This window comes from Vombatus ursinus, unplaced genomic scaffold (genome assembly GCF_900497805.2).
Source record: "Vombatus ursinus unplaced genomic scaffold, bare-nosed wombat genome assembly UNPS02014799.1, whole genome shotgun sequence".
Lineage (NCBI taxonomy): Eukaryota > Metazoa > Chordata > Mammalia > Diprotodontia > Vombatidae > Vombatus > Vombatus ursinus.
In genome coordinates this window covers 45,149,656-45,174,623 of record NW_020954577.1, presented here as the reverse complement: position 1 = coordinate 45,174,623, position 24,968 = coordinate 45,149,656, and the positions used below count along the sequence as shown (strand labels likewise).

Here is a 24,968-nt window from a genome sequence, read left to right as displayed (position 1 = left end):
CCCTTGGGCTCCTGGCTCTGAAGAGCTGGTCCTCTCCCATTCTGAAAGCCAGTTATCTACTCCCTGCCTTCTCCATCATGCCCTTGTGCACAGTGCCTGGGGGGGAGGGAGCTAAAGGGAAAAAGGCTTCCGAATGTGACTTTGTGAACAAGGTCATTTTATCGACTAGAAACGGACATTCACGCATGGAGATGTGAGCGAGGCAAGGGTGGATGCTGGGCGATCCCCCCCAAAGATCCACCAACGCAGCTGCACGAGCCAATGTCCTTTATTGGCTATTACACAACACCCTGGTTTGTGGCCCTGGGTCACTTTCTCTGCCCTGGGGGGAAAGCTGGCATCTGGATGGGCTGGATGGGTGGGGCAGATGGGAAGGCCGGTTTCTTCCGAATTTCAGACAGGGTCTTCACTGAAGGCAGCAGCTGGTTTCTTTTGATGATCTGTAAGGCCAGCTGAGTGTTACCTGAGTGGAGAAAGATGTGATGAGAAAAGCTCACTGCAGCGGAGGGCACAGACAGTTCAGCTGCAGCCTTAGGGCCCCCAGCATTTCCTCGAGGACCTTGGTCAAGCCCATCTCCCGAGGCCTCTGCCTCTCACAACACTGATCAGAGGGCCCGGCTTCCACTCTGCTCCCAATCGCTTAATCTCGGATTTTGTGTGTAAAGAAGGGGGCTGGACTAGCTCTCATAGTTCTAAATCATTCCTTGACCTAGCAGAAAAAAGAGCAAAGTGTCTGGACGTACAGATCTTAATCCTGTGGGGCAGGTTCTCCACCAGTCTAATTGTGTCCCTTTTCTCTAAAAGGCTGTGAGGCTGCGGATCTAGTTAGTGTCTGAGAGGAGTTTGCTTCCAGGCCTTACTGACTCCCACTTTGGCATTCTGGCACAAGGATTCCTAGGTCTTGTGCTTTTAAAACCTGATGGATAAATGTCCCATGAGATCACACAGGTTGGTGGAATTGGGATGCCTGAAATCTCTCCTGTGTCTTCTGGCCCCTCAATTCTCTTAGGCCATTGAAAATCTATTCTACCAAACCCACATTCCACTGCTACTCCTTCCCAAGCTAGGTTTTATTTAAAAACACAACCAACCCAACCCCGCCCCCCACCCCATCTGCACCAGATGCAAATTCTGATGATACCCAAAGCGGCACTGGAGGGGAGGAGCAGGCTAGTAGTACATGGGCACTACCTCTGTTCTCTTAGGACCTGGACTGGATTCCATCTGTAGGCCTGGGTTCAAGCCCAGACTGAGAGTTGGAGAGAAAGCTAGAGGGCTAAGGCGACAGTTACCATGACCTCCTCCGTCTGGCACCAGGTCATTCAAGGCCTGGCAGCACGCTGTCCGACTGACCACATGCTTTCTTAGTCTTCTGGCCATCTTATCTCAAAATTCCCACTAACTCCAAGATCTGATTTCTTTCTTTTGCATTTCAAAATGATGATGTTTTTCTGCAGAAGAGAGGGTCAGTTGTCCTCTGCCAATGGAGGGTCACTTGCTCTTGTGGCCAGACTGCACCAGATGGGCCGTGTTTAATATACACAAGTTCTCACACAGAAAGAGTGTAGGAATACTGACATTTTTAAGAGGTCAGCCAAATGGACCCAACCGATGACTTCGCGAGTCCAGGGAACCCCCTATGCGAGCCTGAGCCCAAACGAGCCACTCTGTATCAGAGGCAGGACGATGCCAAGAAGTCACAGAAGAGACAAGCCTTGGTCCCTCCTCCCTGGCCAGTTCAGTTCACTGCACTCGGTGTGAGCTCTTATGCTGGGACTTGAAACTTCACACCTATTTTCGAATTACTTACCATTCTGTAGTTCGAGGTAGACAGCCAGCAAGATGGCCTCAGGTGGTATTTCCTTAGGATGTATCATGGAAGCCGCCTTTTCTCAAAACACAACAAAAAGAAGTGATCAAAACCACAGGACCAGTGACTGAAAGCACAACCCCCGAGCCTGTCAAGAACCGCCTCTTGGTGGGTCGGGTGGGCCTGGGCCCAGAACCAGAACCAGAGTCCCGGGGCTACTGCTCGGAACCTCTTCCCTTCAGCCCACAGAGCCGCCAGGACTTTGCTCAAGGGCTCTGTCCCTAATCTGGGGGTCAAGGACTCAATCCAATTTTTGAAATAATTTCTATGTTAAGGGCCTCATATGTGAAAATCCTGGGTGTGGTTCCCTATGGCTCTCACTCCCTCATAAAGGCACTAAAGCCTAAAGACCTTCTGTGTGGGCTTTTTAAAATATTTTCATAACTGCTTTTCGACATAATGGTTTTCCTTTGTAACCCTTTATATTTTATTTTATGCATTGAAAAACATTCTGAGACTGCCAAAGGACATAAAAAAGGTTAAGAAAGGGTACAGAACACTGTACTGGTAAAACCAGGTCGATGTCTTCATAGCATTTGTTGTTGCTATTTCAATCCTGTCCCCAATTTGGGGTTTTCTTGGCAAAGATACTGAAGTGGTTTGCCATTTCTTCTCTCCAGTTCCTTTTATGGATGAAGAAACTGAGGCAAACAGGGTTAAATGACTTGCCCAGGGTCACATTGCTAGGATAGGTCTGAGGCCAGATTTGAACTCAGGTCTTCCTGATTCCAGGCCCGATCACACCCACAGAATTCAAAATAAAAACAGCACCTCAAGGGTTTTTCCCAGTCCTCATCCTCCTGGCCTTCACTGCTAACCATACCTTCCACTTCTGGAGAGCCACTCCTGCTGGCTTCTCAAGGTTTCTCCCTGACCTGTGCCTCGTCTGACCCGGGGAACATGGCTATCCTCTCTCCCAGACCTTCCACGATCACATCCCATTCCTGCCCATTCTCCAAAGCTCCAACTTCCTCCAGGACATTTGCACCTGGACATCCCCATTACAAACTCCACCCGTCCACCAGACATGTTCATTTCTGTTGCTGGCCATCCTCCCAGCGTTCCCTTTCACGGCCCTCCTCCTTCTCAGCCCTCCCAGACAAGCTATTCTCCCTCCCCTACAGCCACCCCCACCCTGGCCTGGTCTCTCTTCCGCTTCGGGGGTTAACGTGATGCTCTTCTAGTCATCCCTGGGCTTCTACTACTGCAGGACACGAGCTCAACACCACCGTGCTTGGGACAACAGACTGGGAATTAACTGTGAATTGTTCTTGTTTCCTTTTGAGGGAGGAGAGGAAATGTGCCAGTTGCTATCAAACTCAAAGGGCAATAGACTCTTGAGGTCCCACTCGTTTATAGAAAACCACAGATTCCCATTCTCTGTATCACACTGTAGTTTCACCTTGTTGAACATCCCCCAGTTACGTAGAATGGAATAAATCTCCTCACATTACAGTCACACTTCACCTATATTAGAACATAATCAGAATTTTAGAACTATTATCCAGTGACCTCATCTGGCAGATGATAAAGAGAGGCCCAAGGTCATAGAGTGAACTAGTGGCAGATGTAAGAAGAAGACCACAAGTCTCTGCTCTGTCTCACACCCAGTCTCCTTTCCAGGACATTACCGAAGAGCATATATGTCTGTAATTGGTAAACTCTGAAAATACGACTAAAACTTGAGGCTATGCTTTCTGCAGCCACAGAAGCTGCTGAGGTGCCCAGCCAACCATCTTGCTGAGAGACGCTTCACAGCCTCTTCTCTGAGGATGCTCCAGCTATAGAGTCACTGGACAGACAAGCCAGAACTGTCTCCGAGGGCATCCCTCGAGGAGCCAGCCCTGGAGGGGATTTCAGAGTACCTCACACCCAACTGGCCTCCTCATCTTACAAACAAAGGAGCAGGCCCAGGGAACGTGACTTGTATCAGAATGGGGATTTGAACCAGGCTCTCTGACTGCAATGTCAGAGCACCTGCTTATGATGATGCTTCGTTAGGCCACAATACAGTATGTTCACTTAATAATTTTGCTTCCAAGGAGGTTAAGTTGGTGTAAAAATGTTCCTTCAGATCCTCCTCCAGCTCCCCATCTTCCCTCCCCAAGACACCAACACCGCCTGCCCCAAGGCCCTCCGAGGCTCAGCTGTCCTCAAGCACTCTGACTCTAGGTCCCTGCAGTGAGGATGTTCTGAGGACACAATTGTCAGGGTCATCAGGAGAATTCAGTGGAGAATAAGTGAGTTACACACTCTTATGACCAAAGCCCTCATTTTAAAAGCTGTGACGTGTGGAAGTACATGCTTAGGCACACGGCTCTGAACTTCTACATGCTTCTACATGTGTGTCCAAGTAGTCAGGCATTCGATATCCGTTACTCTCCAGGTGCTAAACATAGAATACCGGGAGCAACAAGCAGCCGCCAGCACCACGGCCTCCCACGTACTCGGTGCTCTAAGGGTGCACAGCGTTTTCAGGTGGAGGATCACAGATGGTACACCGAGCTCAGGCCGCAGAAGGCCCCCTTCCGACCAGGCCAGGATCCTCCAGTCATTCTGAGAAAACGGCTCTTTGACTCGAAGACAGTTCAGATGCTACATGTCTGACGTATGCCTCAGCTTTGGGGCTCTCGGAGAACACAAGGGCAGTGAAGCATCACAGGCTTACCTGGTGGAGACACTTGCGAGCCTTGTCATATTCACTGCGCAAACAGTAGGCACTGCCGAGATTAAACAGCATCATCGTTCGGGCAGAAGTGACAGAGCTTGGGTAGCACTGAGGTGTTTGCTTGCCAGCTTAAAAAGGAATATTAATGTTATTAAAAACACAAATCCAAATGAACTCACGTAGCTTAATGTGACCCAAAGTCTACAGAATTTTAAAAACCAGTGACCAGCTGCAGAGCTTACGGCATCAGGTATGGGGAAGGAGACAAGGCTCTCCCGGTCTCACCTAAGTCTAGGCTACGCCCCCTTCAGCCTTACACATTCACTAAAGACTTACAAACGTCTTACTTACAAGACTCCATTGCTTCATTTTCCCCTTTGTCAGATCCTACAACAAAGACATGAGAAACCAGTCTGAGGCCAAAAGGGAGTCATTTCTGAAAACCCAACTCTTCATGAAACAAGAATTCTGACATTAAACAGCTCCTCATTCCTTTGAGTTTTAATTTTCAGTGAATGATTTCTCTTATCTAAAAGCATCAGAGCATGGCAGCATAAACCATGAGATAAGCTTAAATGGAGGGGAAAAAAAATCCAACCCATGTGTTCCTGTTCCACTTACTCAAATATCAACTAACTTTTCAAAGCTAGGAATTAGACCACAGCTTCAGAATACCCTGATTGTATTTAGCAAGCCTGTACATTAATTAGGCAAGAATTAAGCTGTATTTTTTAAATAGTCATATCACCTTCCCTCACCACACTGGGGCTAACAAACAGTCTAGACTGATTCCAAAGAAGGAAAAAAGCAGTGAATCAAAACTTAACCCACTCTGCTAGACAGCCTTTTAAAAATCAAGAGTTACACCAATGATGCCTAGATCAATTATTACAAAAGAAACATCATTAAAAGGCTGGGAAGAAGCTATGTTAAGACCTGCTTTTACAATGGTTGCAGCCTTAAATTTCTATACATCATGAGTTACAATAAAAAAGAAGTAGGAACTTGGGCCATGTCTAATCAAATATGTCTTCATTAACCTTGGTCCTGCTCATTTGAAGAGATCCCCAAAGACACATCAGTGACGTTTTCAGGGTTCAAATGCGTAATGGCATCAGAGATTCTGTCAAGAGAGATGAGGGCTTCTGCTGCATATAAATGGCCCAAAAACCTAAAGTAGGAAACAAAATAAAGAAATCATTCCCAAATGGTCAAGTATTGCACCACAAATTCTTTAGGAAACAGGCCTGTATTTAAAGATTTCCTATTACAATCTTATTGCAGTAATTGAGGTGGAATGTAAGAGTTCAAACATAATGGACAGAGTCATCTGGCATCACTAAAATGTTACTAATTCATATTAAAATGACATATGTTGCTGCTTTGATTCTGGTTGAGTACAACTGAAGAACAGTTAGAAAATTCAGTCAGTTCATACTTGGAGAGGCCCCTGGTCTGACAGCATTTGGAACTAGAGGAGCTGGGTTCAAATCTGTACGATTGTGGGCAGATCACTTAACTCTACAGGACAGCCTTGCAGGTCACCTCCAGCTCCAGCCCCAGGATCCTACCCTGGGGGCTTCAGAGTTTCCTCCTTTGTACAATAAGAGAAGGGCACCAGATCATCTCTAAAACTGCTTCCAGTTCTCAATCCTATGATCTTTCTACTCTAATTTTTTCAAAGTATGTGATTTCATCAGTGTGGAAGTTACAACAGTGTGCCAATGTTCAATTTACCTTCACCAATTAAGACTGCCAACTTGCCTGTAACTTAAAAACTTAAGAGAGCTGCTTGAGGTTAAATGACCTTCCCAGAGTGATACAATAACATTGGCACGACTTGATCCCAGGTCTTCCTCACTCCAAGGCCAGGCCAGAATAACCCAGGATGCTCGGCTGAGAGGCAAAGACTTGGTAAGGATATTCTGAGGGCATCCCAAGCAGCCTCCCCACTGCTTACTGGGGAGCGTAAGCCTGGAAGAGGCGGTCTGTATCCTGCTATAAGATGGATGACCTTATCATCTCTTAGGCCAGCTAATCCCCTAACCAAGGACATGCTGCTGCTTAGCGGCACGGCTGGGGACGGACCCAGCCAGTGCTTCCTTCATTGCACCCCAACTGTAACTCTAAGCGATGTCACCAATAGCTGCGATGCTCTGTCTTGGCCCTTCCCTTGGCTCCTTGGTGGGGGTGGGGAGTACATGGCTGTGGAGCCCTGCACAGAATGTCAGACTGCTGCACTCATTGGTTTGGTTGAATCATTAAAAAAAAAAAAATCCTTTGTTATCAGAGATGGTTCTCTGAGAGGAGAAAAAAATCTAGGCAATGTAAAAACAAAAAAATCAATAAAAAATCTGTCTTGGATCAGCACAGAGATGAAGATCTTATTTCTTCTTCCAGAGGTTTTGGGTTTCATCTGACACCCCCCCACCCCCCGACCCCTGCCAGTGTCACCAGCCTGCTTCCAGCCATCTATCCTTTTTCACACCTGGACTGCAACAACAGCCTCTTCCCTGGCCTCCCTTAAGTCTCTCAAGCATCCCTTTCAGTCTGCACGTGTCCACCTAATTAATCTTCTCAAAGCAGTTTGTCTGCGAAACCCCCTTGCTCAAACGCGAGTGTGAGCTACCAATTTTATAAAGGAAGAGTCCAGACTCCCAAGCAGACTAGCTTTGACAGCATTCAACAACTGGTTCTGACCTCAACCAGCCCCGTGGCGTGTCAGAAAGGAGTCAGTGGATCAGCTCTCCTCCTGAAGCTTTCCGGGCTGGGCCTCCGCTTCCTCTCTGTAAAACGAGGGCACAGATCGGGTGATCTGTGAGGTCCTTTCCAGCTCTGTATCAATCATCCATCACAGTCACCCAACCGAAGTCAGTTCAGTTCCACAGAGAGTCCAGAATTCTCCTATTCAGGCACATGCCAAATGCACTGCCACTCTCTCTGACCTTCCTTCTCAGGGCTCAGCCTCATAATGACCTTTAACAGAATCAAACAGAATCTGACCTCCTTGAAGCCAGGCCATCTTCTTTTTGCCTTCACAGCTAAGCCTTCCACATTGCAGGGGTTAGGGCATGACGCCCCCGTGGTCTGGAAAATCCACGTACAGTTGTTTGGCCCTCCCTTTGTGCCAGAGAAGACATTATACAAGTTATGTGTCTATTTTGTGCGTTTCTGAATTTCTAAACTTTTTCTCTGTTGTCTGCTGGCCTTCATGTGTCTTCTGCAAAACTCCTTCAAAATTCCCATTTAATTTCTTATGTCAACCCGTGATATATCGAAATGATGATAGGGAAAGTCTAGATGTGGAAGGGATAACTGTACATTCTCAGAAGCTAGAACAGTGCCTGGCTTTAGCCCCTGGTCAGGGGCTTCCTGCCTGCAGATTGATGTGTGTGAAGGATGTGGTGACAAAAAGAAGATGGCCCTGGCTTCAAGGAGGTCAGATTCTGTTTGAGGAGATAACATGTACACATAGAAGAATATATAAAGTGACTCTGGGGAGAATCAGAGAAGGTTTTAGGTAGAGGGGGATACTTGAACTGAGTTCTGAAGGTGACTTAGAAGTCTAGGAGGTGTGAGGAAGGAAAGAAACCATTCTAGGTTGGGGGATAGGCTTTGCCAAGGCATCAGCTCATTTCATCCTCATCATATTAACTGTTTGAGATAGACTGAATAGACATTATCATCACCCCCATGTTAGAGATGAAGAAACAGAGGCTAAGCGAGGTGCAATGACATGTTCATGGTCACACAGACAAGTGGCAGCTGAGACTAGAACCCAGGCAGGCCTCTGAATAAATGCATACCTTAATGAAAAATGAGAAAAGCACTTACTAAGAGCATATGGTGTGCCACACACCGTGCTGGGGAGAGCCATGTGAAAAGAGATAACTCCTACCCTCGAGGAGCTTATACTCTGGTGGGAAAAACCCCATAGAGAGGAATGTTAGAAAGGGAAGGAAGTTCTGACCTAAGGTGTCCTAAGAATGGTGACTAGATCCACAGGGCAATCCAATGATATGCCCTCCTTTGATGAAGGTTCCCAGAGCCTGGGGGTGGGGTGGGGGTCAGGGAAAGGGAATACATGAGGGAGCCCAGCAGATGAGGGCCAGCTGGGGGTGGAAAGTGAAACGTGGTCTGGGGCTAGCTATGCGCAGCGGGCAAAGCAGTTACTAATCAAGAGGGTGGCACTCTGGTGCAGGAGTCCCAAAGATTCCAAAGAGGAAGGGATGCACCTCTTCTCTGTACCACACAGCCCAACCACGCTGCCTTCTCCTGACCTCTCCAGCTCCATCTCTGACTGCTTAAGAGCAGCATGTAGAAGGAACAACTGCCATGACTAGCCATCTGCTGTGTGCAACACGGACCCATGCCTTCATTCTAAATACGGACTAAGTGCTTCTATGCTGACAGATAAATACGTGTCCATAAGAATGACAGATTTCAGCAGCGCCAGATACTCTTCATGAGATTTGTAACTACATGGCCCTGACCATGGAGATCTGAAGGATGTAAGAGTTATCCAGGTCCCTCCCCAAGACAGCTCGAGTGACAACAGCTAGAGGCAGAACCAGGACTCCATCTCCTTAGTCTCAGGACAGGGATGGGCCAATGGGCCACTACACAGGTGAGGGGTCATACCAGGAAGAGACAAATCAGCTCGAGTTAAACTCTGTTGGCTGGAGAAAGGGTATGAAGGAGAAAACAACTTCATCATGTGTAACAAAGTCAAACTTACTTAAGAGATCCTGACAACTTAGGCTGCTGAAGTAGTCTGTCTGCATGATTCAGGGCCATGAGGCTGTCACCCAAAGCCAGAGCGACATAAGCACTACAGGCGAGGATAGAGCACCTGGAACGAGAAAACGAGGGAGATAATGTGAAGAATTCACAAACTATACCTCTCTGACCACTTATTCTGGGGAATAAAACAACAGAAGAAACTACGAGGCTTATTGGGAGACATGGTTACGCTTGATTTCCAAAGCACATTTTGGCTACGTGTGTTTTACAAATCACCATAAGCATTTCTTCAAGTTATTTTTCACAAATTACAAATGCTAATTTGGTTCCAACCCAATATAATACAAAAGAGCTTATAATTCACGGCCCGCTAAGGAATGAGGAAGGTGCTTCCACTGACACCATCATTCTATTACCTTGGAAGGATAGTTTATTCTTTTCTGTGCAGGTGTATGGTCTGGTGAAGAACTCAGCCCACAAGGCAGCCCGCTGAAAACCGATCCCTGTCTAAACTCGTCGAAGCAGTGTAATGCTGTGGCAGGTGAATGAACTGAGGCACAGAGTGGAGGCAGGAGAAGATGACAAGACTGTACAGACACAGGAGATGGACTGTGGTATACAAGGATTAGCAAGGAGGCCCATTTGATTGGGACACTGAGAATAGGGAAGGGAGTAGTATGTCACAACCTCAGAAAGGGAAGCTGCAGCCTGATTGAGAAGGGTTCTGAATGCAAGACAGGGAACTTTTTTTTTTTTGTTGTTTTTGGTTTTTTTTAGGCAACTGGGGTTAAGTGACTTGCCCAGGGTCACACAGCTAGTAAGTGTCAAGCGTTTGGTCTGAGGCCGGATGTGAACTCAGGTCCTCCTGACTTCAGGGCCGGTGCTCTATCCACTGTGCCACCTAGCTGCCCCAAGACAGGGAACTTCTTAATTTATCCTCGAAGCAACAGGAAGCCACTGGGCTTACTGAGCAGACAAATAACATGGCCAGATATTCTTTATGAATATCATTTTGGCAGATGCGTGGGAGATGCATTAGAGAAGGGAGAAATGAGGCAAGGAGATTGATTAAGCTATTGTAATAAGCCAGGGGGGAGATGGTAAAGTCCTAAAACAGGGTGGTGGCCATGGAGAGGGTGAATGGGAAGAGAGGGATAGTTGTAAGAGATGGGGAAGGAGAATCAGTAAGACTTGGCAATTAACTGGAAATGGGTAAAGGAGAGTGAAAAGTTGAAGACAACTGAAGTTGTGAAGCTAGGCGAAGAGATGAATGGTACACTGCATAGTTCTGAATGCTTTGCTACCACAAAAAAGAGAAATATTTTTATGTATCAGGCTTTGTTTTTATCTTTGACCTCCTTGGGATATCTACCTAATAGTGCGATATCTGGGTCAAAAAGGCATGAACAGTTTTGTGGTTTGGAGGCAAAACTGGGCCCTGCTCCTGACTCAAGTTCTTTTTCCATCATGACCCAATAGCTTTCTTATCCTGGAAAATCATCCCATCCTAGTGGTCCCTTCTTCTGAGCCATCAATTCCTCCTGGACCCTTTGACCTTTCAGCTTCCCTTGATGTATGTCTTCCTTAAAATGTAAACTTCTTGAGGTCCAGGGCTATCTTTCTTTTGTTCTCTATTTGTATTCTCCTCCAGTGCTTGGCATAGTGGCTGCTACACACTGCTTAAAAAATGCCTGTTATCAGTGTGCCTACCTTCCCACAGCCCCTCCAATATCGAATGTTCTCATTTTAAGTCATCTTGGACAATTTTCAGTGTGAGAGGTAAAATCTCAAAGTTGATGTAATTTGGCTTTCTCTTATTATTAGTGATTTAGACCACATTCTCAAATGGTCATTTGTATATTTTGTAATTCTTCTCTTGAAAACTGTTCATATTCCTTGACTTTATCAGGGAATGGAGTCTGGTGTTACATACATGTCAATTCCCTACATGGCATGGATACTAGATTTTTTTCAGTGATATCTGACTCAACTGTTTTTTCTCCCCCATAATGTTCTCTTTTTACTATAACTTCAATGACTTTATTTGTGTAAAAGCTTTTGAATTATATGTAATCAAAATTGTCTTTTTTGGTGTTGTTTGCTATCCTATTCCATATTTGGTTAAGAATTATCCCTCGAGTCATAGGGGCAAAATGTATCTTGCCCTAGTCTCTAATTTTTTAAAGGTTTTCTTCTCTATTCCGTTTTGGTATACATTTTGAATTTATGTTACATAAGATAAGATGTTAGTATAAAGCTATTTTTTTCCAAACTGTTTTCCAATGAGTTTTCCCTAGATACTATTGCAATCCTGTATCAATTTCTTGGGAGAATTTTAATTTAAATTCTGCACGAATATTCATTTATCAGTTGGTCTACAATGATTATTCTTTACCTCTCCTTGGTTAGAATATAAAGACCACATTTATGTTATAAAATAAGACTAGAATAATACTGTCTTTTGAAAACAATTTTTTTGTTGTTGTTGTACAGGTCCTAATTACTCTTTAAATGTCTGCTAGAATTCACCTGTAAATGCATTTGGCCCAGAGTTATTTTTTACCTTTTTGCATTTTTCCAATGGCTTCACTGACTTCTTTTTCTGACATGAGGTTAAGAATTGTTTTGTTTATTTCAGTATTTTATATTTTTGTAGATATTTATCTATTTCCTTTGAATTCTCAGTTTTTCTGACACGTGGTTTTATACAGTAATTTCTAATAATTTGTTTCTAGTCTGTTTATTGTGAATTTATTTTGTTCATTTTTTATTTTGATGATCTGTTTTTCTCTTTTTCTTGTTCAGGTTAGATAACAGATGGTGGATTAATCTTTTTTTTTTTCTTTCAACCGACAAGTTTATCTATTTCTCCTCTAAATTTATGGATTTCTTCTGTCCATTTCCTACCCTCTGCGTGCTTATTAGTTCACTGATTCCCTTAGTTGGTTAATATAATTTTTTAGACACAAATTTTCCTCTGAGAACTGCATTAAATTAACTGTATCCCATAAGCTTTAGAGTATGCCTTCTCATGATTATATAATTATTTATTGTGTCTCTGATTTATTCTTCCACCCACTCATTATTCAGAATGCCATTACTTAGACTCTATTTAGGTCTGTTTATTTTGCTTTTATTTTCTATATTACTACTTTTATTATGCGATGCTCTATAAAGGATATGTTTATTATTTCTGCCATTTTATATTTATGATTCCTTTATGTCTGAGCGCATAAAACTACCATGGGATGCAAGAAATATATCCTTCTTAATACTCTTCTCATCTAGAAGTCACCAAAGGCCAGTAAAACTTAATTTTTCTGAAAATTTGTCTAGCGCTATATTCTCCTTGTTTATCTTTCTAATGGTTTTTAATCAATTTCTGAGAAAAGAATATTACTTTTTATTATTATGGTGTTACTATCAATATCTTTATGTAATTCATCTAGGGTATAATTTTTTTTAAAAAAAAACACCTTACAATAGTTTTTTCATAGTGTCTACAGTATGGTATTGTTGCCTTATCTAGAATCATGACTACAACTCCTTTTTTAAAGTATAGTCTGAGGGAAAACAGTTTTGTCAAATCCTCTCCATTTTCACTCCATTTTAGGTATGTTTCATTTGTGTAGTAACGTTCTTAGATTTCAGTTTTTTTTTTTAAATCAATTATTCTTCCATTTTCTTTCTCTTTGTTGAGAAATTTAATCCATTTATATTTAACGTTCACTAAATAGAAAAATGCACACATCTAATATCTTTTTTTCCTTCATCTTAGTAGTCTCTGCCATGTGTTTTGCTTATACTCATCTGATTCTACTGGTCAGCATGTTGATTCGTTAGAAGGAATATCCCAAATTCTTCCCTTTTGCCAAACATCAAGTCATTTTCTTTGTTCCTTAGGTTCAGTTTTGCAGGATGTATTATTTTTAAGTGCCAGTTTTTTTTCTTTGCTTTTCAGAATATCATTTTCCATCTTTTCCTTTGATTTCTCATAAAGAGAGTAATCTTGTGTTCTTCCTATTGTCCTTATAAAAGATATTTTCCTGGATGTCTACAGATTTTTTTGCTTTATTATGTTATTATGAAGTCTGACTATAATATTTCTTGACATGTTAAACTTGAGGGTTTTTTGTTATTTTATAGATTCTCTTCCTCTCTTTTTTTTTCCATCTGTTTCTAGTACATTCTTGGCAACTTCCCTGTAGGAATAACTTGAAGTATGGAACTCAAGTTTTATTTTTCATTATTTTCTAATAGACCTATAATCCACATTCTTGTTTTTTTGAGTTCTCCTGTATTCTTTCAATCTAATCTTCTAATTTTCTTCAGTTAATTTTCCTTTCACTTCTGCATTCCCATTCTGTTGTTCCCTTCATCTGGAAATCTGTTTTGAAGTATGACCCTGTTTTTTGTTCTACATTCTTCACTCTTTTTAAACTTTATTTCTTCCATAAGAGTTCTAATTTCTGTACTTCTGTCTTGGAGAGAGCAGCTAGGTGGCTCAGTGGATAGGGCACTGGGCTTTGAATCAAGAAGACTCATTTTCATGAATTCAAATCTAGCCTCAGATACTACTTAGCTGTGTGACCCTGGGCAAGTCACTTAACTTTGTCTCAGTTTTCTCATCTGTAAAACGAGCTGGAGAAGAAAATGGCAAACCACTCCAGTATCTTTGTCAAGAAAACTCCAAAACAGGGTCACAAAGAGGCAAACACAAGTGAAGTGACTAAACAACATCTTGGATGTTTTCGCTCAGTTCTTTGTGCTTCTGAACCACTGTGGAGCTTTTAAAGTACTGTTTTACTGTTGATTTTGGAGGCCTGCCTAAATTTGTTGTAATACTTTTACCTTTCTCAGAAAATAGTCTCACTTTTCTTCACTATGAAGTATTTGTTCAATGAAATAGCTTTTTTTGGTATTGTCATTTGTCCTCTTCGATTGACTTTTATGTGTCTTTATCCATCACTCTGCTGAATTTCCTAGTGTCCCTGCTATAGAATGCTTCTTCTATTAATCCTTTCTTTTTAGTAGACCTATCTCTGTTTTGCCCACTTTACCGCGCCCCCCAATCCCCAACCCCCTCCCAAGCCTCAGCCAGCTACCTGTTCTCTATTGTCTCATACCAATGGGGTCAGATGAGCTCTGTGGTCCTTGATGGTGAGGGTGAACCACTGGAACACTGCTGCAGGGAAGAGGGCAGACCATCACAGATGGACCCATTTTCTTCCTTTCCCATTCTCACTCTTCTGGGTTCTACACTTTTCTCTGTAGCTGACTCTCTTTAGTCCCAAGGCTGAGCTGGGGGGCCCTTTAGGAAGTGGCAGCGGAGGGTAAGGTTGGAGAAAAATTGTGGAGGAGAAACTAAGAAGCCTCTACATCTGGGCCTCTTTCCATCTTTTGGCCACAAGCTGCTTATCTCCACTTGTAATTGTTAAATACCTGCAGCCATCTCTGAACTTCTGGTCTCCTCTTCACTCCACCATCTTCTCTCTAGGACTTTATATTCCTCCATGGGGGTCATTCCTTCCTTCCAAGCCTTGACATTGGTATGATTCATGGACCTCAACCCACCCAGTGGGACTAACTTCAAAAGTCAGGGCCTCAAACTGCAAATTCCACGAGGCACACGGGGCCCCCGAGGCTACGGAGGAGCTAAAAGCCATGGAAAAGGGGAGTGACGCCAGGGAAGGAGTGCCAGGAGCAATGAACTGCGAGGTGTCTGGCAGTTTTTTTTTCCTAGAAGAATCGTCTTGTTCTGGATTCTTTAAATATTTGTCTTCTTGTCACTGTGCTGTTTGCTCCATTTGACAGCATTTTTCTCGTGGGGTAGGAAAGGAACAGTTGTACCCTTGGCTATCTCTCATTTTGCCATCTTTTCAGAATTCCCTACAGCATGTCAAATCTTTTTATCAGGTGAAAGATAGCAATATCTTGAATGAAAGTATTATCAATTAGATTTTGAAAAAGTAGAAATGACTACTTCAGACTTCTGGATTCAAAAGAATCTAGAAATTGAGAACAATAACGTAATACTTAGAGCAAACACTATTTCAACCATATACTGTGATGAATTCATTAGCGTGTAAACACTGCAATTTCCCCAGGGTAGAAGTGAGTTGAATTTTGGTCCCTTACAGCAGCCACGGAATTGGAGGAAATCTGAGGCACAGACAGTACAAAAGACACTGCTTTGCTGTGTCAGGACCAGTTTCCTGTCTCTAAAGGGCAAAGACTCAATTGCCAAAACCACAGTGTGAAAGAGGAAACCCCATCCACTCCTGGGCTTGGGTCTCCAGAAAGCGAGTGACACTGTTTCCCCAAAGCTGCTCCCAGTGAAACTTACAAAGAGAACCCGGCCAACAAGGCAGGGCTCTTCTGGGATGATCCCACCCACCACTTTCCCTGGGTGAGCATGAGTATTGTGGCAGAATATGAGCTCTCTCCATGAGGGCAGGGCACAAGCCTAGTTTATCTTTGCATCCCCAAAGCACCTCGTGCAAAGCTCTGTACATAGTAGGCACCTGATTAATCTTATCAGCTGACTGCTGCACTTGGTAAGATTTCCCCATTCCATAAAAACAGTTCTTTTGAGGTTGCATCCTCAAAGCCCAAATCCTTCCAGGATGTGTGCTATAGGGCTTCTTGCTGAGAAAGCAGATTTTTTTTTTAAAACTCTGGAGGGAGGAAACATGAATGCTGTTGGACAAGTCTCATGTCAGGCATGCTGCGGGACGCCTGTCCTGGACTCTTCTGACAGTTGGTGGGCTACTCTAGCTTCAAACCTCTGGCAACTGTCAAGCCCACTTTGAGTCCAGAAGTCAGTCATGTAATTTATGGCAGGGCCAAGATCACTTTATCCTCTTTCCCAAGAAGCCCATACATTCATTATGAACAAGACGGCAAAGAACCTCTGTTTTCCTCAGTTTTCTACCCTGGCCTTGCCAGGCCAAGATGTCACATCCAATTGCAACAGAGATAAAAGTTCCAACAGAGAAAAGTTGATTAAGTTAGTTTTCTTTCCAATTGAAAAGTTAACATAATAACAAATGGTCAAGATGCTGGTTAAAATTCAAATTCACACCTGCACAGTGATGTCTTCCCCTGCATGCATTCTCCAACCAGTCTGTGCTATTCCTCTCTTCCAGTTCATTACAGCCGCCTCTCCCTTTGTCCCCTATGTCACTTAACAGAAATGAACAGCCCACTTACAGCCCCTCACCCAAGTCTGTGTCAATCTGGTAATTATCTATTTTCACGACAAACATATGAGTCTGATGGCTGCTGCTCAAAATACCGTTCCTCCTGCCCACCCCCACCCCAAACTCCATCTTCGAGTCACTGTCCAATCTGCTTTACCAAACACTCAAGAGATCTGACAGTTCATTAGACTGGAAGAATTGTACCACAAGGGAAAAGACAAGCTACCTCCCCCTGTCCCACCCCCCATGAGGATTTGACCAAACTCCACAGGCTGCCTTCATAGGCTATGAGCCCTAGTCCTATGGAGCTCTGTGTTCTAGCAACTTGGACTAGGGAAAAGGGGAAAAAAACCTTCTTTCGAACCACAAATAACATCAAACAACCTGTTGGGTAAGACTGGGAAATAAGGTTTGTCAAACCACATATCCTGTAGTTAACTGAACCAGGCATTTAGCTTAGCTTAATCTAGGTTAAAAGAAGCTAGAATAGGGTAAAAGCAGCTATTCACCATCTACTAAATGAAAGGAGAACAAAAAATACCAAACTTCTCTCAAAGAGGCAAATCAGTGCCCCAATCTGTTAGCAGACCACAATACCCTTCAGCACTCAGACCTCGCAGCTCCAAAGAGAAACAAGCTCCACTCCAGCTGACTCACCCCCCCCCCCATAAGAGCTCGAATTCCTGCAGGCTTTAGGGTTTCCCAACCACCTTACATACACGATCATCTTTGAGTCTATGTGAAATGACCATTTTATTTATTATTATCACTCCCATGTTGGTTTCCATTTCGCTAGAGGGCAGTTGGGTGATTTGTCTGGGATGGCACAACTAGTGAACATCTGAGGCAGGATTAGAACCCAGGTATTCCTAACTCCTAATTCAATATCTCAACTTACACAACTACAAGGGTTGACAGGTATTTCCCCCCTCTCAGGAACATGTCAGATTACATCAAGTCCAGCTATGGACTACAGACTAAGCATTCCATATACTACACGGCAAACTAGCATTGTGGCAGCAGACAGAATAGTGCAAACAGTCGGAGACAATAAACAGGGTTCAAAGCGGTTCTCAAGTTCATTATGCTGCTTTCCAGCAAACGTTTATTTCTCAGGAAATTTTAGCCTAAACGCCCCTCCCCCAATTATATGAAGTGAGTCAGGGTCATCCTCTGCTTTATCTTCCCAGGTCTCTAATCTCAAGGAGAAACAAGACAGACAATACCATGGAGGTCACTGTGGGGGCCCCTGCTCCCAAGGAGTTTACAATCTGTAAAGCATTTGCCTCTTCCGTGCAGGTCTGTGCAGGTCTGTGTCCAGAGGGAACATGTACTTTTCCTCCTACTGATGTTTTTGTTCCATCATCACTTGCTAGTCAACTGGACCAGTAACAGTCCATTTCAGTGGGAGCCAGATCCAAAGACTTTTATACCTCTTTGCACAGAGACAGGGGCTAGTCAGTCTTATTGAAAAGTTACAGCTGAGACAGTTCTGCTGTTGAATATGCAGACACGGTCTTGATGAAACTATGCATCAGAATAAAGTAGCATGGACTTTAAATCAGGAAGTCAGAAGTCACAAGAATATAATTTTTCTTCAATACATTTAGAAAGTAATTTTCAAACACATTTAGACCATAATCCCTTTATCTTTAAATCATCTTCTTTTTTTTTTAATTAACAATGGGCCACAAGAGAGTTTGTTAAATTCAGTGAAGGAGAATTTGCTCCATGTCCTTTGGTGGCCTGAAAGAACCACTGAATTGCCCTGTGTGTCTCACTGAAGATGCCTAGGGAACAGACACCTTAACAGGCTGGGATCACCGCAGAAGATTTCTTTTTACCTTTTTTTCTGCCTATATTTTTGTAGCAAATGACAAATGAATAAAAAATCCCCTTTTCTTGCCATGTTTCCAGCTTTAATTTAGGGTTAACCCTTTCAGGAATTTTAATCCCCACCCTGTGGCACATCCCACTTCTCTCCACACATACATACCATTTCTTCCCACCCTAGCTGTGACCTTCATGACAGCTTGGGGAAATGAGATTCCACTAAAGTTTCAACTTCAGAGGAAAGCAAAAAATAACTCTATCAAGTACAACACATCGCAGACTCTCAGCGGAGTCATGTTTGCTATGGGCTAAAAGGAGCTGGAATACTGGAAAACAGATTAAGTTACTAGAGACTGTAACTGAACTGGTGAATTTCTTGACCACCACTGGCTTTAGAGTATTCTTGTATCAGCACTCAAATACCTGTTGATTTGATTGAGAATCACTGTGATACTTCCATTATCATAGAAAATATCAAGAAAACTCAAAGGGCTAAATAAGGAAGACCCTCATTCAAATACTTTTGAAATTAAGTCCCTAAAGCTTAATGTAAACTGTAACAAAATTAAATAAATATCTATTCAAAGTCATTCACTGCATCACTAAGCTACTTGCTTTTTAAATAACTTATTAAACTTACTTATTAAAATAAGCTATTAGAGATATGGATCGAATTCATCTAGCATTTCTTGTATCTGAGAAAATGCTGGGACTGAGGCTGAGTCATAAGTTTATGGGAGTACACACAATTTTAAACACGCAACTTACTGAAGTCTTTGCCATGTGAACCTTGGGCCTAAGGGTTAGAAGTGAAGAGCAGCAGAGTTTTCTGTTAAGACACAACATAGTTTTTTCCCTGTTGGCCTTTTCTTCACATGTCATAACTGACAGGCAAAGGAAATTGCCAGCTTCTTACCAATTACTGGTAGCTAAGGTCGAGTTCTAATTATTTTTCCCTTATGAAATTAAAAAAGATTTTGTTTTTGAAGCCTTAGATATATTTTAAGAATATTCACAATTCTTAACATTTCATATTTGTCTACTTGTAGCACTCATTTAAATCAAGCTTCAAACTTTCTTTTACCTCAACGTTCAGAATAAAATGTCTGATCTCTCAACTTGTGACGTTAAAGAAATACTTATAACAAAGCTTTGATTTGGGGGTGGAATTGGGGATCATTCTTTTGGCCCAAGTAAGAGCAGGCCCATAATTCAACTACATAATTTATCTGGGACAGTCTCCTAATTTTTAGTTGTATCATTTTTTTATTAGTTAAGAATTTTTCAGAATGGTTCCCTGTTTTAATACAAAATATAATAACATAATGAAGGCTTCATGTGTTTTGCCTACCTTCTGAAGACACACCTACAATTAGATTAGTATGAGTATATATACTGAATATATATGTGATGTCTCTACATATATGTGCATACATGTCGATACATATTTAGTCCCAGGTTTATTTTATGTGCAAATACACAAAAAGAACACACTCAAGAGGATGTAATAAGAAATGGCCATAAGAACAGTCACGATAAATTACTGCATATTAGTTATGCTAGAAAGAGGAAATGGCCTATGTGATGGTTGCTTTGGGCATTACAGAGTTCAAGGGGTCAAACACAACAGCCTATAGAAACTCAGCTACACACTCGTTACGTGGAAGGGAGAAGCATCAAGTCAAAAGCAAGCCCAAGAAAACTCTCCTCTTGCCAGAAATCTTGCTCTCACTAGCCTGAGCCCAGACGCTGCCCAGCCCTCTCTTCCCAGCATCTCCAAGGCACCCACCAAACCTTCTCTAGCTCTGAAAATGATGACCCCGACCCTGTGTAGCCCCTTCCCCAGCCCGTTTGTCTCTACAAGGCTGTCACAACTGCCTGCCTCGGCAGCTCCTTTGAGAAATCCACCCCAAGGCCCATTCCATCTTGTTCCACTTCCTCTGTCCCATCTGCTCCACACAATAAAGTTTAATATATACTAGCTAACTAATTTTTAACAATTCATTGTAGTGATCCTGGAATTCCCTCATGGAAACTCTGAGGTACTGTACCATTCCTAAAGGTGCTTCTTTCCGTAACAAAAGGAAGCAGTCCCCTCATCCCAGAACTGATCACTCCTATTCTCAGGACGTCCAGAAAAAGAAGCTGACTAAACGAGAAAGGAACAAGCATTCAAGAGAAGAAATATTCCTTCCTGCCGCACTTCTCTTAAAAGCTCTACTCAGGAGATAAATAATCACGCTAATTTTCAGGTTCATCTGTTCAAGTTCATAATGGAAAAAAATAAAATATGGAATGACTAAAGCAAACCAAAAAACTTGACTTTCTCATTCCTTCAAATCAATTTATTCATAAATCCATTTACTGAAAATGACAACATTTTTATTATAAAATTCCCCTGGCAAACACCATGAAAGCAAATGACTTCACCAGTAACATTTCAAACCATGACTAAATAGTATGCAAGCAAAGCAGGCCTTTCTTGGGTGAATGAAAGCCAACACCATGAATGGCATTTCCCCCAAACTCTTCCTGATGCTCCTTCAGAATTTTCCTTCTTGCTTTTTGAGTTTTCACTCAAGTTCCTTGATTTGAAACCAATTCCACTCTCTAAAGAAATCAAACAGATTCGTGTCACTGTAGTTTCTGCATGGAGAGGCCTGGGCGGTGCTTGCTGCTCATCTCTGAGCCCAGATCCCTGGGCTGGCTTTAGCTCCTGAGGTGATAACAAACCCAACTCCGTACAGAGTCTGGGCTTCTGCTGCAGCATTTCACATCAGAAAACTGTGGCCTGTTTTTCTTGCTTTTAACTTTCAGTAATGATCAGCCTCTCCAGATTGCACTTTGGGGGCCATATTAAAGTAACACCTTATGCAGAACCCAAGAAGGAGAGCCTAACTCAAGAACATGCTTAATTCATGCTGAAAATACAACTAAAACTCAAAAGCAAGGTCAACGCCTCCTTCCTAATAGAATCAGGGGCTCGAAAGTAACCCAAGAACAACAAAGGTGAACTGTTCCCTTAAGACAACAGGACACAGAGGGTAACAACCCAGGATTCAGAGGGTATTACTGGCAGCTGAAGTGGGAAATTACTGTACGCTCTGACAGAAGTAAAACAAAAAAGAGGGTAAAAGAACCGAAGACAACATCCTTTCTGTTGTTTTACGGAGCAGAAGAAACATGTGCTCCCAGACACTCCTAGAGCCCAACTGCTGAGATCATTAGCCAATACTCCTCTCCTCCTTTCCCACCCCCACCCCAGCCCCACTGAATACACAAAAACACTTTTATTTACAAGACAACATTTGTTTGGCCTGGTTATCCCCAAAGACATTAGAAGTGCAAGGACATACATTTCAAAGCGGCGTTACTCCAAACTGCATCCAATAACAGTGATGAAAAATAGTATCTGACTGTGAGAGAGCTCTTTCAACTGCTTGTCTGAATTCCATGATAAATTCTCAACAAGTAGTCTGTGTCAACTTTATTTACAAAACCATAAAAGACATATCTAAATTCATATTGGAATTTAATCTACCAACTTGGAACAAAATGGTGACGAATTTTCAAAATTATCAAACACGAATATCTTCTTTTAATTTCAGGGATTTCAATGAAATTTGGTACATAGGTCTTCTATATAGATTATGATGTGAGCTACTCTCTACTTGAGAATTTCTTTCTTTCAATACAATTACGGCCAGCTGCCATATTGTTCAGGAGGTATATGGTGGAAAGGGGGGAGGGAAAAGAAGGGAATAAGCATTTATATAGCGTCTATCATTTGCTAGGCACTGTGCTAAGCACTTTTACCTCGTCTGATCCTCACAACAACCCTGTGAGGTAGGTTCTATTACTATCCCCATTTTACAGTTAAAGAAACTGGAACAAACAGAGGTTAAGAGACTTGCCTATGATCCGAGGACAAATTTGAACTTAAGCCTTCCTTACTCTGGGCCAGGTACTGTTAGCCACTGCGCCACCTACCTGCCTCAGCTATAGGCAATCTGTTTTCTCAAGAAATGAAGGCTAGTAAACATTTTTAAATTCCTGCATCCAGAGAACACAGATATTAATTTTGATAAATTATTTATGCTTCTAATATTTTACTTTTAGGAAACAGAGAAAAAGTCCAGATGACAGCTTTACAAGTCACAAACTACTGTAAACCGCTTAGATATTTGCTGGAAAGGCCAAATTCAATAATGACTTACTCAAAATATAACCACATTATAAATTCCACAGGGAACTTGTCTCTATCGGAAAAGGAATTACTGAAGCATTTGTTAAAGCTATTCATCTAGCAAAAAACAATAACAATTTTGAAGAAAATTAACATTTGCCCACCATTAAAAAAAAAATCAAGCAGCTTTCCATGTCTTGATTGCATTAAAGATCATTTATTGTCCATCAATAAAACATACAGATGATTCCTTTTTGCTTCCACCTACCACGCTGCACAAACTTTCAAATTCTGTGACTGAGCATAATTTCGTGACAATGTTATTTGTCGATTCTAATGCAAGACTAACGAGGGGCCCAGTTACATACAATAAATGCCACACACACAGCAGACCTCTCTTTCCCCACTGCCTGTCTTCAAATTCCGCCCTGTCTGAAAAAATGAAACCTTTGGGATGCCGTAGTAAAATCATATATGGCCATTGGAATATATCCCAAGGCTATCAAAACAGAAAGGCCCTATACATACCAAAATATTCAGTCAAGGACAGGCCACAAATTAGGTGCCCATTGGCCAGGGATGGCTGCCCACACTGTGGTAGGTGAACGTAATGGACTACTACTTACTGTACCACAGGATATGAAGTATAAGAATTCAGAGTAGTACAGGAAGACTTACATGAATTGATGCAGAGTAAAAGAAGCCAAACCTGGAAAACTGTTAATAAACAGTGACCACAACAAAGGGCACAAAAAAGGACAATACAACGGAAATCAATGCTGTCTAACAAAAATTACTAAGCCTCACCCTTAAGAAAAGCTGAATATCCCTGTCCCTTTATTGCAGGAATGGTGGACCATGGGCATAGAATATTTCATAGACCCAGATATGTGACATTTAAAAAGTTCAAGAGATATACTTTCTGGGTAATTAATCATTTTACTAATAATGCTAGCATTTCATTAATAAAAGAGTCAATGTGACACTCTCAAATGCCAAAGACCAATCATAGTGGTAGGCTCACACTTTATATGCCCTGGGAAGAGTGGGTGTTCCTGAGTCTGGAAATCAACTCTGATTGGTTAACAATGAATGAGAGAATAAACATTACAATGAGAGGAGGACCTATTCTGAAGAAAGGATGGGGGAAACATAACTTTCATTATGTCATTCACTTCTAAATCACACCTAGCCTTGGGCAATCTAATCAAAGAATTTATCCCCACCCAAACCTGTGGAGAGCACAATGGGCTTAGATTAAATTCCTGGTAAAATTGGGTGGGGTCTGACCCAGATTGAGGACAAAGTTAATTCAACCTTCAGAGACTGAGCTTTGAAATGGGGACTTTAGAAGAAGGGGGAATTCCCAACCTCCCCAAATCACTGGTTATTAATAATCATTTCTCTCAGATACTTTTGCAGAACTGCTTTTTCCCCATCAAAAATGAACATGATATAAGGACAAATGGCATTAATAATTTTTGAATGGAATTTGTCACCTATCAATATTTTTTCTTACATCTTATAGATATTTTAACAGTGAGCAAGCTTTTAAAAAGACTGAGTCATTTGCTTTTGCTCTAAATTAAAAACAATTTTATTTTGGCACTTACCTTAAGTTTTCTAATTCTTGTTTTCTGAGAGGAGAAGACGGTGGAGCTGGAATGAATTTATCTCCATCATGACTTTTACTGCTGAAATAAAAATAGCCTATTACTTACACAGATTAACCAATAAGTCCTTAATTTTTTTTTCCATATTGCCTCTCACTCGTTACATACTTACTACTACTCATTTCCCTATGATGTTTAAAAATAGGAAAAAAGAACAGTGTGAGAGGTGGGAGGGTTAAATGATAAATGCTTAAAAATTTGTTATTACCACTGACTTTGCTATTTCACACATCAAGTCTTACTTATGAGAAAGTTACCCAATAGATGCTCCTTATTTTTTAATATAAGTAAATGGATAGATTACATAGTAGAAAGGAGGGAGGAAAGGGAAGGGAGAGAAAGGAGGGAAAGGAGGGAAGGAAGAAAGAAAGGGAGGAAGGGAGGGAGGGAGGGAGGAAGGAAGAAAGGAAGGCAGGCAGGCAGGTAGGCTTACATAGTACCTACTATGTACCAGGTACTGTGCTAAATGATCTTACAAAGACTACCTCAAGATCACTGATCTCTTAACCAAATACTGGAATTTAAACAATTCTTAAAATTTCTGAAGCACTCAACCAACATGATATCATGTGAGTCTCAGAACTCCCTGTGAGTGGTTATGTGACTTGCCTTGGTCACACAGCTTGCGTCCAATGGGGAATTCAAACCCAGGTCTCTCCGGATTCTTCCCACTTAGGATCACTGGTGTCCCCATCCCACTGAAATGAAACTACAAAAACGACCTCACTCTAGTCTTGGAAACAGACTAGAGAGAGCGAAAGCCCACGGCTGCATTGCCAGGTAACAGCCACTC

The 24,968-nt window shown here is 42.2% G+C and overlaps 1 protein-coding gene across 4 annotated transcripts in view; it reads right to left on the bottom strand.

Moving 5' to 3' along the window:
- Positions 1-250: 250 nt before the first annotated feature.
- LOC114050541 (CCR4-NOT transcription complex subunit 10) overlaps positions 251-24,968 on the bottom strand; it is a 66,702-nt gene continuing 41,984 nt past the window's right edge. For 2 of the 4 annotated variants that reach the window (XM_027872315.1, XM_027872318.1), the window contains 7 exons: positions 24,116-24,196; positions 9,277-9,390; positions 5,579-5,709; positions 4,890-4,925; positions 4,539-4,666; positions 1,811-1,886; positions 251-463 (listed from right to left, as the gene is read on the bottom strand). In XM_027872315.1, the coding sequence (XP_027728116.1) occupies positions 309-463; positions 1,811-1,886; positions 4,539-4,666; positions 4,890-4,925; positions 5,579-5,709; positions 9,277-9,390; positions 24,116-24,196 (721 nt within the window). In that variant the 3' untranslated portion in view covers positions 251-308. The remainder of the gene's footprint in view (positions 464-1,810; positions 1,887-4,538; positions 4,667-4,889; positions 4,926-5,578; positions 5,710-9,276; positions 9,391-24,115; positions 24,197-24,968) is intronic. The other 2 variants (XM_027872316.1, XM_027872317.1) reach the window with 2 other exon arrangements.